General features: G+C 44.4%; 1 protein-coding gene across 1 annotated transcript in view; it reads left to right on the top strand.

Annotated features, from left to right (window-relative positions):
* The window catches only part of st6galnac3 (ST6 (alpha-N-acetyl-neuraminyl-2,3-beta-galactosyl-1,3)-N-acetylgalactosaminide alpha-2,6-sialyltransferase 3), a 55,593-nt gene that overhangs the window by 18,044 nt on the left and 22,464 nt on the right, over nt 1-15,085 (top strand). The window contains exons 2-3 of the mRNA XM_034614652.1: nt 355-549; nt 6,328-6,737. Coding sequence (XP_034470543.1) covers nt 355-549; nt 6,328-6,737 — 605 coding nt within the window. The remainder of the gene's footprint in view (nt 1-354; nt 550-6,327; nt 6,738-15,085) is intronic.

The following is a 15,085-nucleotide window of genomic DNA, read 5'->3' as shown; positions in this document are numbered from 1 at the left end:
AGCCGTCCTATAAACACAGTGTTTTTCACAGTGTGATAACAAATCTATGTAATCTGTGTAATACATTTAGAAAGCAAAAGTGTCTCATAACCTTTATGTGTAGAATAAAGAAACAAAAATCATCTTACTTGTTCTTGCCTGGTTGTTATATTGTATATTGGCTTTTACAGACTATATTTGTTTAGTATATCGTTGTAATTACGCACTAAATATTCTGCCACGCAGTTTTTGTCAGACAAATGTTAAAGCTGGAAAGCCTCTACTTGTTGTTTGCACTTTGAGCTGTTAAACTATAACACTAAAGAAACACTGGTTCGTTTCTCAGACTCATTCGTGCTGTCTCTCCCTCCACAGAGGAAGTCGGTGATCGCCACCAGTCTGATCGTGGCGGTGTCGCTCTTCGTGGTCGTGGTGAACTACTCGGAGAAGCCTTACTTCCTCCTGCAGCCTGTGTTCGGTCAGACGTTCAGCAGCCACTGGATGTTCTCCAAGCAGCCGTACAAGGCCTTCAAGCCTCACCTGGGCTACGTCAGCATCCCCCAACAGACGGTGAGAGACGTTCAGTACAAGAGAAGCTTACATGAGCAGACACACACTTGATTTCAGTTTCATTATGTCTTTAAACTTTAAAACTGAACTAGAAATTAGCTGTGGCTGAAAGGTGAGTTTAGATTCTGGCCAATAACAGTGTTATGATATGATATGAGTAAGATTTCTGTCTTATTCTCATTAAACTGAGGGAAATTAAAGAAGAAGTGGACCGAGAACGGAACCTTGCAGGACTCCACATAAAAAGATGCATGTGTGGATGAAGAGTTGCCATTGAAAACAGTGAAGCATCTGTTTGAAATGTCAGACAAGATTCAGTCTAGGATCTAGAAATGTCCACCCATGTGAGATCTAGAACAATCAAGGTAGAGCATGAATCGACGTCCGCAGCACAGAGGAGATCACTCATCACTCTTTGATTTTCTAAAATCTCTGGTAAGAAAGAAATCTTGGAAATTGGCCCTAAATTATTTGTAATAACTGTCTCAAGAGTGGCTGAACGATGCTGTGGTTAAAACAAGTGGGACCTTCTAACATACAACATCCTCTCGATAATGACGCTGCTCTCAAATGCACTTTTACAAAAGCACAACATGTCCTTGAGGATTGTTTTTATCTATTTCATCAGATTTTGGATCTGAAAACGTCCGTCTGATGTCTCTTGTGCACGGCATTTCTTTATAATTTCAAACACACAAGTCCGTGATCCGATTCTTCCTCCTTCCTTCAACAGCTCTGTGCTGTATATTCCCCACACGGTTTATGGAAATTGAATATATCAGAGCATTTTAATTCCCACCTTATGAAAATGTAAGAACCAAGCTGTGTGTTTGTTGTTTAGGGAGGCAGCTGAAAAACGGAAAACTTCGCTTATACTTGTCGCCACACAGGGAAATCACATATTTCGCAGACAGGGAATCACGACATTCGGTATCGATACATCTGCAGGTGAAGTTGCGACGGACGGAACGATCTTTCATGAGAAGAGTGCACCTTATATTCAGCCGGCTGAAATTGGCAGATTAATGGGGAGCGTCATCCCCTCTGCCTTTGGAGAGTTTCATCCACACAACACGGGCCCAGAGGCAATCACGTCCTCCACCCGCCTGTACGTGTGCACCCCCTTCTGCCTTCAGATGAGACTGCGTAAATCACTGCCCTCTCCTCGTGGCGAATTTATGCAAATCACCGCACAAGACCGGCGGCTTCTGCAGAGTTAGGCGTCTTTTCAGCTCAGATTAACCAACCGGTGAGCTTTCTATCGCAAATCAGAAAGAGCAGTGATTGGTCTGAACGTGAGAGTCAAACGAGTTCTCCGCACTCCTGAGACGTCTTGACAAAGAGAGGCCAGACTCTCGGAGGTCTGGTGGAGACGATACTGGTGTGCCCGGGTGTCGTAAGTGATTACGCTGGGAGTGGGATCCTGCTGTGGGAGCTGTCAGCCTCTGTTAAATACACAGCAACAGCTAAAGAAGCATTAATATCTCTGCTGGCCAGTAAGGCATTCGTTCCCCGATCCGTAGTGAGGCGTCATTTGAGGTGTTATTAACCTCGGGCAGGCTTTTATAATGCATAACCCTGCAGTGTGGAAATGCTCGGCCTTATTTCCCTCCTTTGATTGAGTCTGTCTCCAGATGTGATGAATGGCTCCTGCTCTGCTTTTCAGGAGAAATAGGAAACATTTGTCTTGTGGCGCTTTACATTCAAACCTCTGGTCTTTCTATAACTGAAAATATACAGGCTCTTTGAGATGTACACAATATATAACACGAGGGGACAGTGCTTCTATTTTTGGATTATTTAAATGGGAAATCTTCTGGGTCTGGATTTGGTTGCACCAGCTGTTCATCTATTATTATTATCAATTGTTAAATCCCTCCTTAATCTCCAATTAGCAGCTATCCAGTTTCAAACGATGATTTTCAATATCAGGTTGCGTCATTAATACTGGAGGAGTCTCTCAGCCAGTAAAGGCTGTAATGATATGTAAATCAGTTGCACGGAAGCCTCTGTAGTGCCTGATCAAAAGCGTTAAACTGTGGAACCAGAAAATCCCTGTAGCTTCCTGACCCGCGACGCAGCGTTCAAAAACACTTTTAATGGAGGGGAATAAATCACGAGACAAAACCAACCTGTAAATGAAATGTAGGGTTTTGTTTTAGTCGCTGGATGCACCAGTATAAATTTTAATTCTAATTCATGCAGATTAGATTAACTGTGAATTATTATATATTAAACTTAATTAAATTGCGGTTTAATCGTAGACTGTATATAAAGACGGACGACATCTGGATTGCCCCCTGGTGGCTGGCTGCAGTATAGGTCGTAAACCCTGCCTCCTCCATGTTAGCAAGTGGGACATGGTTTAAAATACAAAGTCAAAGTCAACATCAGAAGTTTCTCAGAAATGGTTTCTGTTATTTAGGCTTGTACTGTTTAATCTCTGTGATATTTAATAGAATACCCAGCCAACCAGAGAGCCACGTTGCTTATGTGGATAAAAACCTATTCCATTTTCTGAAATGACTTTCCAGGTATAAACTTTATTTTTCTTGTTTGTAGTAGGATGTGTGCATGTAGCCCGGGAGGAGCTTTTAGAATAAATCACCTCTCACCGCGCAGACAGCTTCAGCTAATCAATGAATTCTTAAGCAGACGGATTTCCAAGTCCCAGGGAGGCATCTTAAACTGGGACTTTAATGTAATAATTATTGCTTATTAATTAATCGTGTTTAGAGCATTTTAATGAACGTCAAGGTTAAGTTCACATCCCAGTGCTATAATTTAATGAAGACCATGTCCCCGGAATTAAGCCAGCAGTTTTTTTATTTAATAACCTACTTTATTTTTTAACACACTCGTGCATTAAAATCTGAGGCCGGGAGATTTTGTACTTATCAGAGAGGACCAAATTTATTGGGATTATAAAAACGCTCTCTCTGTGTGCGATTACGTTGCGGCACACTGAAACAGCACCGCCGTGAATATGAAGCTGAAATGTGAATCACAGATGAGTGGAGAGCGAGGCCATAACATTTTTATTGATTTACAGGATGTAATATTCATGAATTTGTTCGGCAGCTAGATTCCAGCTCTACGATACACACTAAATAAAAATGCTTCAGTAGGATTTTTTATTATTAGATAGGCTTCTGTACACTTCCTTTACGCATGTAAACGTGATTAGTGTTCAAGGGAAACCAATAATGTTCACTGTCGCTTTTATTGCTGAGACTCTAAACTATCCAGACGCCTGTTTTTATCTTTGAATGAATCTGTTTAATAACAGGAGCTTCACGCAGCTTGTGTGTCTGTCTTGTGTTTATTTATATGTGTGGTAAATGCCTTGCTCAGGAGCAGGGGCGGATCCGGGGGGGGGGACCTATTTTCTAAGTTTCTTAAAGTACACGATGAGCAATTTTCAAAACGAGTGCAGCGCTTTCACTTTGAAGACAAATGGCCAAACAGGAAGTGATCCACGACTGTCTGTGTCAGTCCGATACGGGGAACAGTAATCAGATTAATAAGATGATGCGAGTTCGACCCCACCAACCGCTGCTGTAGTTCAAGGACGTAGAAGAAGATTTAACCGGGTCCGCAGACTGACCGTTAAGGCTGTTTATTCAGTTTTTTATTAACCTTGAATATATGGAGAGTCCAAATCGCACCGAAAATCAGCTCTGCACTCCCCACGACCACTAAGAATACACATGCCACGTGTGAGGTGGATTAGATGAACAGTTCGTGAGATATACGAGCTACATACACAGAGATGTAGAGGTAACAGCAAACGTGCATCTGACTGAATCAGGAATGGTGCGTATGGATTCTGGACGTATAATTGACCCCCTCTGTGTAAATTGTGGCCCCTTCATGGCCCCTGATTCAGGCAGATCCCAGCTCCACCACTGCTCAGCAGCTCGCCGGCGCTCGGTTTCCTCTGACGAACCAGCTTTTCCAACAGAGCCCAGAACAATCTGCGTGTGCTGAGAGGCGTGAGGGAGTTATGAGAGGGTCTGAGGGCGAGCGGGTGATGATGGACGAGCCGCTGGCAGCTCAAGGCTGCTGGGATGTGTGTCTCAAACACCCAGTAAATGCAGAGCGACCGGCTCAGGTCCGGGGATCATTTCTTGATCCCGTGAGTGAATCCATTCACGAGGGGAAAAAAAGAAATAGCAGGTAGCTCATGTCAGAGTAATTGATGTCTGACAAGAAAGAAAATCCACAGATTTGGTGTCATTTCCTCTTTAGCAGTCGACCCTCTGTTGTGTTCCGTGAGCACAACAACAACACGAGTGCTGATAAAGTGGTAGTAATATAATTCACCGGCTCGTCTTGCGGGATCGTGTTTGCACATAATAACTCTCATGTTGTTGATTCAACGCGGAACATGTGAGGGAGAGTTTCACGTTCTCAGCACCAACATTCAGCCAGAAGGCAACACAAACACGAATTTGTATTCAAACCGGCGATATCAAAGATAGTCTCCATTAAGCAAATGATCAAACGGGACGCAGTCATGACACAAGGCGTTCTCCTTTCCTAACTCTCCGTTCTCTTAAGTCAATTTAATCTCATCAAAGCAAACTAAGCGTATTATCTCAGATTAGGTAAATCTCTCATTTCGCATTCCGAGGAGTCTTTCTTCTCTCTTCTTCTTCCTCCCTTCGCAAACTGGAGCGAAGAGCTGGTATCGAAGAAACATTACAAATGGCCACGCTCCACTGGAGTGTAATAAAAGATAGACACACACAAAAAAAGAAAAATACAGTAAGATAAATGACGCAACTTCCTCGCTTCTCTGCCCTGCGCTGTCGCCGTGTTGTAACTCTGAGGTCTCGTGTTCAATTAACCTAATCAATGTTAGCTCTGGGCACAGCGACATCAATCTTAGGGAATAAAATAAAATTATGTCGGGCCGTAAAACCCCGGTGAATATTTTTATATCTAATTACCAAATGCATTTTATTTTATGTTGCGATCACACAACCTCAACTTGCCAAAACCTCACTTTAATATCGTTGCCTCGCATATAAAGCAGATCACAAAGTACGACACCATAAAGAAACACGAGAGGCTGTATTTCACAGAACCACTCTCAGAGGTTACCATTCGTATTGGAAAAATATGAATTAAAGTTTGATTAAGTTAAATTAAAAGACATTAAAACTCTCCAGTTACTTTCAACTGTCTCGGTATTAATTGGAATTTAACTTCTGCAGGAGTCAACAATTACCTCACCAGATAAAGTTTCTTTATTAGACATTATATATTATTTCAAGACTTGTAGTTTTGTATGATGTGTGAAACTTGCTATATTATATGATTGCTGTATATATCTCTGGTCTTGTTTGAATAACACCTACATGTGACATATGCTAGTTATTGATGTTTTATACTGTGAATTTTAATGAATAGAAAATCGGCAATAACACCTTAATTTTAAGACTTCTTGCATTTTTAGCTTCTCGATGATTAGTATGATTTATTAAACATAATATCCACAACATAACACACACAATGTAATTTAAATAGACATTTTGGGTCTTGTCTGTTTTGAATAACTCCTAAATGTGATCGGCTTGTGACGTCTACTGGTTATTCAAAATATAAGGTTCTAAATATTTTCTTTATTGTATTAAAGGGTAGTATACAACCTACTTAGTGTATAATACAATCCAGTACAACACTACCACTCAGGCGTACAGAATAAAACCATCACCTTTCTGCCACAGCTCTAACACTGAACACTGGTTTATTCATGGTTTTCCCCTCCAGCCCCTGAAGCTGCACTGTGAGCTCTGCAGCATCGTGTCCAGCTCCGGCCAGATGCTGGGCCAGGCCGCCGGCCCACAGATCGATCGCTCGCCCTGCATCTGGCGGATGAACAACGCTCCGACTCGGGGGTTCGAACACGACGTGGGCCGACGCACCACCCTGAGGGTCGTCTCCCACACCAGCGTCCCCCTGCTGCTGCAGAAGCCCCAGTACTTCTTCGGGCAGGGCAACGACACCATCTACGTGGTGTGGGGGCCGCTGCGAAACATGAGGAAGGACGGGAAGGGCATCGTGTACAACATGCTGCGGCAGGCTGCAGAGAACTACCCCCATGCACGCATCTACGTCACCACGGAGGACAGGATGAACTACTGCGACATGGTCTTCAAGAAGGAGACGGGGAAAGACAGGTGAGCGAGGCGCTGTGTATTTGTTGCTTCTGCTTTTAGTCCAGCAGAACTCGACAAATTCACCACTGAGACCTTTGACACGCTGAGCTGCTCGCTGCTATAATATCGACCTTATCGCTGCTGATGCTCTGCCCAATGCTCCGGGCTTCCCTCGTCTCCCTCTCTCCCTTTCATGAAGCCTTATCGAAGCGAGTTACTTAACTTTCCCTCTGAAGAGAATCTACATGTCGCTGGAGACAATCGGCTAAGAAGAAGCTTTAATGTGGAGCCTCAGAATCACGCGTCGCCGGGGTTATCGACATCAGCCAAATGCTGGTCTGGGGAAAATCTGGGTAATGAGGTAGCATGATTCTGGCAGCGTCTCTAAACCCTCCGGTAGCAGCTGGTTTCACAACTTCTCCAACAACAGCATCTTTGGCACGCTCTGAATCTGCAGTGGAAAGCTGCAGATGAGTAGAGGATAACCTGGGGATTGGTCTGCATATTGGTTTTGTGACATGCATCGTGTCTGTTTGTTGGAGACGGGACACTCTACAGTCAGTGATGTATAGACAGACCCACCTGGCTATTCCCTTTTCCATCACTTCCCCCAAAGAGAATCACAGGTTAATGACTAGAAGAGCCAATCTGGGCCCGCTATTGTTTGGGATGAACCTCATTCCTCAGAGCAGCCGTCGCTCGTTTCCGCTGAGCTCCACACGCCTGTCTCCTCCCGCATGTCATCAAGACCTCTTTTAACTTCTTAAGAGGATTAACATGTTCGGTAATAGGCACAGCATCCATTCAATTTCAGCTCCATTGTCTCGCTGGCATTCAGGATGGCAGGGTTAACACTGAATTTCATGTCGAGCGTCCGTGTTCGACTCGGCTCAGCACTTCCGAAGGTCCACGAAGCACAGATAGAGACGTGGGATTAGGGAGGGACGCTCGGGGGACAAGAATCTCATTACAGGACATAACGCTCCTGGGTGAGATGCAGCACTTCAATCATTTCTGATTGGTAACAGAGTCTAAACTCCGGCTGCAACAATGAACCTAATGAATATGTGATGAGCTCTGAGAGGATCGACTGTACGTCTCCGCCTGTCTGCAATTGTGTGTGTTTGTCCGAAAACATTGTTGCAGCAGTAACACAGTATATATTACTGTAATAAGGGGGAGGAAAGGCACAGTTTGTGTTATTATGTTGAGCTTTTCACACCAGCTATGCAAAGTATTAGTCCACAGCAATGTGACAGTCAAACATCTAAAAATAAACCGTTTATTCCTCCCCTAAGCCATTAAGCCACGCAAAACACATTTATTAATGTCTAGAAGTTCTCAGTCTTTTAAAACACTGTTATTATATAATAACCTGTCATTTATGTGTGTGTGTGTGTGTGTGTGTGTGTGTGTGTGTGTGTGTGTGTGTGTGTGTGTGTGTGTGTGTGTGTGTGTGTGTGTGTGTGTCTGTGTGTGTGTGTGTGTGCAGGTTTACTGTCAGTGCTGGATGTGAGGTGTGTGGGCTAATCATCATCAGCCAGTAATTTAAAAAAACAAATGTAAAAGTGTCTGTCAGTCATTTCTGGGCAGAAACTTTAAAAGATATATAATTTGTGGCAATTTCACATTAAAATGTCTAAAAGCAACTAAATATATGTTATATATATTCTGTTGACTTACATTATATTACATATTCAAACCAAGAGAAGAGAGTGACGTGTTCGTATTGGTCACTCGTAAGGAGTTATGGTTATTCCATACAATGGTGGTGAAGAAGGAAAGAAATGCCATCTTGAGCTAGAGGAGCGGTTATGCTATTATTATAATGATTATTTAAAATAAAGCGTTTCACATTTTTGCACACAATCTCCTTCTTCACTATTTCAGTGCATAAACAATATCAACATCGGCTTTAAAATTGCTTTGTATTACGGAATTGGGACACAGTCAATTACTGCGGCTGCACAACACATCCCCTTAAAGGAAATCAGGGAGCGGGGAGAAAATTAAAACGGATGGTGGTAATGAAAAACAGCTCGGAAATCACACAAACAAGTGCGACAAGTCTTTGGGGGAAAAAACATGTTTTCTCTTTGTGAAGTGTTGCTGTGAAGTCAGTGTAATTGTCGACTCTTGGGAAAGTGATAGGATCATTTCTTAAAGAAGAAAACAAACAGTGAAGTGCATTGGTTTCTTTCATGTCATCTGCAAAAAAAAGCATACGATGAAAATGTGTTTGTGTAATGTCAAACCAAGCAGGTCCTCGAAATATCAAGGAGGGGTTCTTCTTTAGGAGATACAGGGATGAAATGCTTTTTAATATCCAGTTATCGAAAAACACAGTAGACTGAGAATCATTTTTATTAAAACAGGAGAGTGTAGAAAAAAGGTCCTTGTTTGCAGGAAGGGAAACAAAACTGTGTTTTCAAATAAAGAGAAAAGGTTTATCTTGATGCCTGATGTTCTCCAAGGCCTCGACCTGGTGTCAACATCTGTCCTCAGAGGTGACATCAACAAGTGGTCAACTCACACCTGCTGATAAGATTCATCCTGAGAGAGAGAGAGAGAGAGATATCTACTCAGAGAGAGAGAGAGAGAGGGGGGGGGGGGGGGGGGGGGGGGGGGGGGGGGGGGGGGGGGGGGAGGGGGGGGGGGGGGGGGGGGGGGGGGGGGGGGGGGGGGGGGGGGGGGGGGGGGGGGTGGGGGGGGGGGTAGGGGGGGGGGGGGAGGGGGGGGGGGGGGGGGGGGGGGGGGGGCGGGGGGGGGGGGGGGGGGGGGGGGGGGGGGGGGGTGAGGGGGGGGGGGGGGGGGGGGGGGGGGGGGGGGGGGGGGGGGGGGGGGGGGGGGGGGGGGGGGGGGGGGGGGGGGGGGGGGGGGGGGGGGGGGGGGGGGGGGGGGGGGGGGGGGGGGGGGGGGGGGAGGGGGGGGGGGGGGGAGAGGGAGAGAGAGAGAGAGAGAGAGAGAGAGAGAGGGAGAGACAGAGAGAGAGAGAGAGAGAGAGAGAGAGAGAGAGGGGGGAGACAGAGAGAGCATGTGCGGGAGAGAGAGAGTGAGAGGGAGAGAGAGAGAGAGAGAGAGAGAGAGAGAGAGAGAGGGGGAGAGAGAGAGAGGAGAGAGAGAGAGAGAGAGAGAGAGAGAGAGAGAGAGAGAGAGCAGAGTCGGGAGGGGCTGAATTAATTATGTGCTGTGTGCAGATCTACTATGAAGGACGATTTTTTACCCTTTTGATAAAAATACAAATCATTATGTGTTGATATCGATAGTGGCCACGAACAAATCAAAATAGGAGCATTGAAGGGCGTTCATTCTCTGCTACAAGTCTGATTCAGAGGACAGAGGACGCCAGCTGAGTCGATGATCCTTCACATGAGGCCCACGACAGATTTGCGTTCACACGGCGAAAAGAACGTGGCCACATGCGACCCAGACCACCTCAGAAAGTGTTATCAGATCCAGGGACCTGAACTTAGAGCCGAAGACAGATGTTAAACCGGGTCCGAGGTGTAACGTCCCTGTGGTGTCCTGGACTCTCTCTCCCCATCAGCCCCCTCATCCCTTCAGTGATCTGCCCAAAAGGAGAAAATAATCTCAGAGACGTGAACACAAACCAGTTGGATCGATACCAAAGCCAAGACAATGAAACGTCCGACTGGGGCCCCGAGATGTAGATGTGTCCGACAGCCGCTTAAACCTGTGTAATTGCACACTGCGGCTGGAAGAGGCGCCGGGCCGAACCTCTCTCCGTTATCAGCTCTGCCTCCTGAGCTGCAGTTGTTGGCTGTCGGACGGAATCTGCGCGGCCCTGTTAGCGGCGGCAGATAACAGAGCGTACGACGACACGGGACTTAAATCACACTGTCACTTTACAGCGCCGCCACCTGGGCCTGCGTGACCTGGGTCTGTGCCTCCAGCTGCTCCTTCAAAGCAAGTGTACAGAGTTTGTGTTTGTGTGGAGGTGGACGTTGTTTCCCACCACATATAAGGTTAATTTAACAATCTGCTTTGGTGGTTTTTATACCATCTTGATTTTGTTGTGCCTGTGCAATAGCAACAGTTATCGAAAGAAGCGTTGTGTTTTCCATCCATCCATCGTCCACCATCAAATGTTTCTCCTTTCTTTTCTCATGAAAACATGTAAGAGCTTGTTCAAATATGTTGAAATGGACACTGCAGCCCATGTTCTTCTTATTCTTTATTGGCCCATTCCGGTATTAAATCAAACAAAGAGCTTTCATCCCTGACACGTCCAGTCCAAGGTGCAAGTTTCAGCTTCAGGTTGGAATGCCCTGAATATCTTTTGATGCACAAACGCAGTATTAACATCCAGTTCACATTTCCAGTCACTTCTGCAGTCGGAGTGAATGTTGGTCACATTTATCCCAGAGCTTGTGCTGGACATATGTGTCCTCGTCCACATGATAACGCCTGAGATACAGTATATGGGCCAGTTCATCAAACGGCACCACATGTGCTCATGCTCGTCCACAGGCGGAACCACAAGTGTCACTTACTGTCGGCTCACCACTCATTTGCATTTCCCTCAATTCTAATGCAGAGCTCAGAGCATTTGAGTAGATTAACATTATATATAATGTATTTTGCAAGTGCACTTTCAGAAATGTTCATCATATCATGCTCATGTTTGCACAGGAGATTCAACAGTAATGATACATACACATTAAAACATCACTTTAAAGGTATGACTCGTCAAGTAGCGTATAATCTTTCTTCAGTTTAAGTTTCAACCGATCATAATGCTGATAATGCAGATTTACTCGTTACCTCCACCAATGAGGTTATGTTTTCATCTGCATTTGTGTGTTTGTATGTTAACAGGATTACGCAGAGACATATTGAACAAATTACCATGAAACTCAGTGGAAAGATGGGGTTTGGATCAGGGAAGAACCCGTTACACTTTAGTGCAGATCCACAAATATTTTCACATTCTTTGACGTAGTGACGTAGAGTTTTGTGACATTTTTGTGAATTTCTAAAGTAATTATGCAGGGATCTTTAGGAAAATGAAATCAGGTATGAGCCGAATTTTAAATTTTTATTTGGGGGGGATCTTTATTAAGTTATTTATTAAGTTAAGTTATTAACAACTCTTGCCCTCAGCTGGTATTTGTGTCTGATGTCTGATGCAATATGGTGATGAAGTGGCCAATCAGCCTATAAGTGAAACTACTGCTGAGACATCAGCGATTTGATCATCAAGAATCTAAGGTGACGTTATTTTCTTTGGTTTCTTTTGTCGTCAGATAAACAACTCGCACAGTAGATTGAAGTAAGAAACAGAGGAGCTGTGACTCACTGCTTTGTTCTTTGTTTTGAGCAATAATCTGAGGAAATACATTGTTTTTCATCCTGGACAAGAATCAATGGTAAAAAAAAACAAATGGTAAAAGCGAGACAAGTGACTGAACAGAAGCACAGATGTTATCCTTAAACGGCTCGATGATCCCTCTGGTTAAATAACAGGCAGGCGCAGGGACCAAAAATTGATATTTCATCTGCAATTTATCATTAAGGGCGAGTCAGTCTAATCGTAGATGAACCAAATAGCAGATGCTCCGCTCTCTTGGGCCCCCGGAATATGTGGTGAGTTTTATTTTAATCTCTTTTTATTAGCGTGAATGTCACAGCTGTGTAATCATGCTTCATAATCTCCAGCCGTCCACTTCATGTGAGTGTACGTGCCCCTGGCTCTCCGCGCTTACTCATCCTAAAATAGTTTTAAAAATGAAACAGCGTTTAGTTCAACAGCCTCTGTGTTGTAATCACAGTCTGAGATCCTGTTCAATATTTGTCAGTGTGAAGGGCTCTGGAGCAAAGTCGTGTGCTGCAGATCTGGGACATTTTTTTTTTTGCGATGTTGTCAGTTTGAAATGCCCGAAGCAGCTTCGCGCCGAACGGATCGGAGAAGACGTCCCCGTGGATTTAAAGCTCAAATGGATTATAACACAAAAAAGTGTGAATCGGGCTTCTAGTCGTTGTGTGAAAGAGCGGCAGATTTCACAAGACTTGTGTTTTATCAGATTTCATATTCACACCCCCTTCAGGGATTCTGTTTGTGGTGTGGGAGGCGACGTGGTGACCAGGTCGTCACAGGACCAGATCAAAGCTACTGACCAGTAAGATCACTGGAAAACCAGAGTCATCGTTCCCACAGGATCCTGACGGGGACAGAATAAAGTGACAAATAATAAACAGCATAGTTTTAAAAGCTTTTAAAAATGTTTTAAGATCATCTAATAAATGGAGGAAGAATGAATTCCACTAAATAACAAGATAATAAATATTATAGTCTTCATTTAATTGAATGAAGATGTTTTAATCCAACAGAATTCCTGACAATGCTTTTATTCTTTCACTGTGGCTCAGAAGAACATGAGTGGATTGTGGTGATGAATGGATTGTGATAAACCTCCGGGCTTTTATTAATAATCTACTAAAAGATATTTTCCACACAGTTTTACCTTTGATTACAAATGGTCAGATTAACCTGCAGGTATCGGAATATCTTTTCATTACATATTAAATTCATGGTTCAGGTCAATGTTACTTGTAATTAAAGGCCACACCTCGTTCATATGAAAACACTCGTAGCCAAGATTAACTGAGCCTCGTAATGACCAGCTCTATAGAACAGGTTATCCAGCATGTAACTAAAACAAAACCTGGATGTGTTGAACTTCATAACACAAAGACGGGGGCTGGACTGGTCCCTGGAGCTGAGGTGGGGAACATGGTCTGAGACGAGGGCCGAGGGGAAGTGAGGACCAGACTCCCACAGATAGAAATCTCTGATCACTGAGCTCTGTCGATGCAATCTGAGTCACAATATGACCGAGAGCACTCACCGGCTTCGATGCCAAATGACTCCCCACCTGAGCGCGGGCTTGTTTACAGCGTGCGCCGTACGTGACTGTATCTGTAATTGCTTTGTGTATTGGACGTCAACAGAAGAAGAAAGTGCCGATAGCGGGAGCGTCGCTGTTTTGGCTCGTGTAGAAGATTGCAACCGGTGTTTGCAGCATCTCACCACAAAGCTTTAATTTCATGCTTATCACTGCAAGTGGTTTAAAGAGAAAGAGAGCAGGAGGATCCGTTGTGTTCCTCTCCACATGGAGCCGTGATTCACTGTACACAGCGTTTACAATCAGCGCCGAGCGCGTGGCTCTCCATCCTGAGTTTGTCACTGAAAGCGAGCGTGTAACGACATCACATTGTGGCGCTGAAAGCTTGTAATTGCCGTGAAATTATCGTATTAAATGAATCCATGGGAAACACGGGCGTTTTAGGGGGGGGGGGGGCTGTTGAACAGGTCAGAACCGGTCAGTTCAGGAGAAGAAGGAAGTCACCAGTGTCCGCTCTCAGAGGACGAGGGGACCAGCCACCGGTCCTTTCCTGTGTTCTCGTGACCTCGTTTTGTCTCAGAGCGAAATTAAGTGATTGTCGGAGGAAGAGGAGCTAAAGGTGAAGAGCACTTTTCCTGTAAGGCCATTTTGCATTTGATGTAATGATCCTCAGAGGATGGATGTCTAAAATGAAAAGTCATTTCATCCTCTTACAGCCTCCATTCAGACTGTGTGTACATTTAAAAAACTAAAAAAAACAATATGTGATATATCCATCCTGCTCTGAATAAATATCCAAACCTACAGAGTAGAATAGAATAGAACAGATTTGTCATAAAGTACGTGATTAAAAAGCAATTCCAACGCCGAACAGTCCCTGTGAATTCAACCAAGCCTCAGAGCCAAGGCCACATTACATTATCTCACCTACACATTGGTGCTAGTGGCACAGTTTCTAGCTCCATTTTTTTTAACGTACGGCTGAAAACCTAACCAACACACAATGAAACCACATTTAAAACCAGCTACCTCTAGATCCAGAAGATTTGCATCAAAGTGCTCACACTCACAGATATTATTCCCCCAAATATTATCTCATCCAAAGAGGTGAAAACATAACCTCCTCGACGAGGGTAATACTGTGCACAAGGTGTAAATTCTGAATATATCTCATTGGGTTAAATAATGTGCCATCAACTATGTTAAGTACATATTTACATACATTTAAGGTGTTGTTAGATGTTAGCGTGGAAACATATGCATGCACAGTCTTTGGTTTTGTGTCGTGCTGGGAGTCGCTGGAGATCAGTGTCAGTGTCGCTGGTCTGTAGCGTTCACTTCTCTTATAGCTCAGGGGCTGGAGGCTGTTTTTGAATCTGTTTGTGATGTGATGAACCTGAAGTGTCTGCCCGAGGGTAGAGGGGCTAAAAGATGGTGGAACGTGTCACGTCCTCGCAGGAAGGACCCGACATGCAGGCACGGAGGCTGAGGCAGGGGAAGTTG

Source organism: Hippoglossus hippoglossus, chromosome 17 (genome assembly GCF_009819705.1).
Source record: "Hippoglossus hippoglossus isolate fHipHip1 chromosome 17, fHipHip1.pri, whole genome shotgun sequence".
NCBI lineage: Eukaryota > Metazoa > Chordata > Actinopteri > Pleuronectiformes > Pleuronectidae > Hippoglossus > Hippoglossus hippoglossus.
The sequence above is the reverse complement of the archived record's forward strand: the minus strand, read 5'-3'. Positions and strand labels throughout refer to the sequence as shown.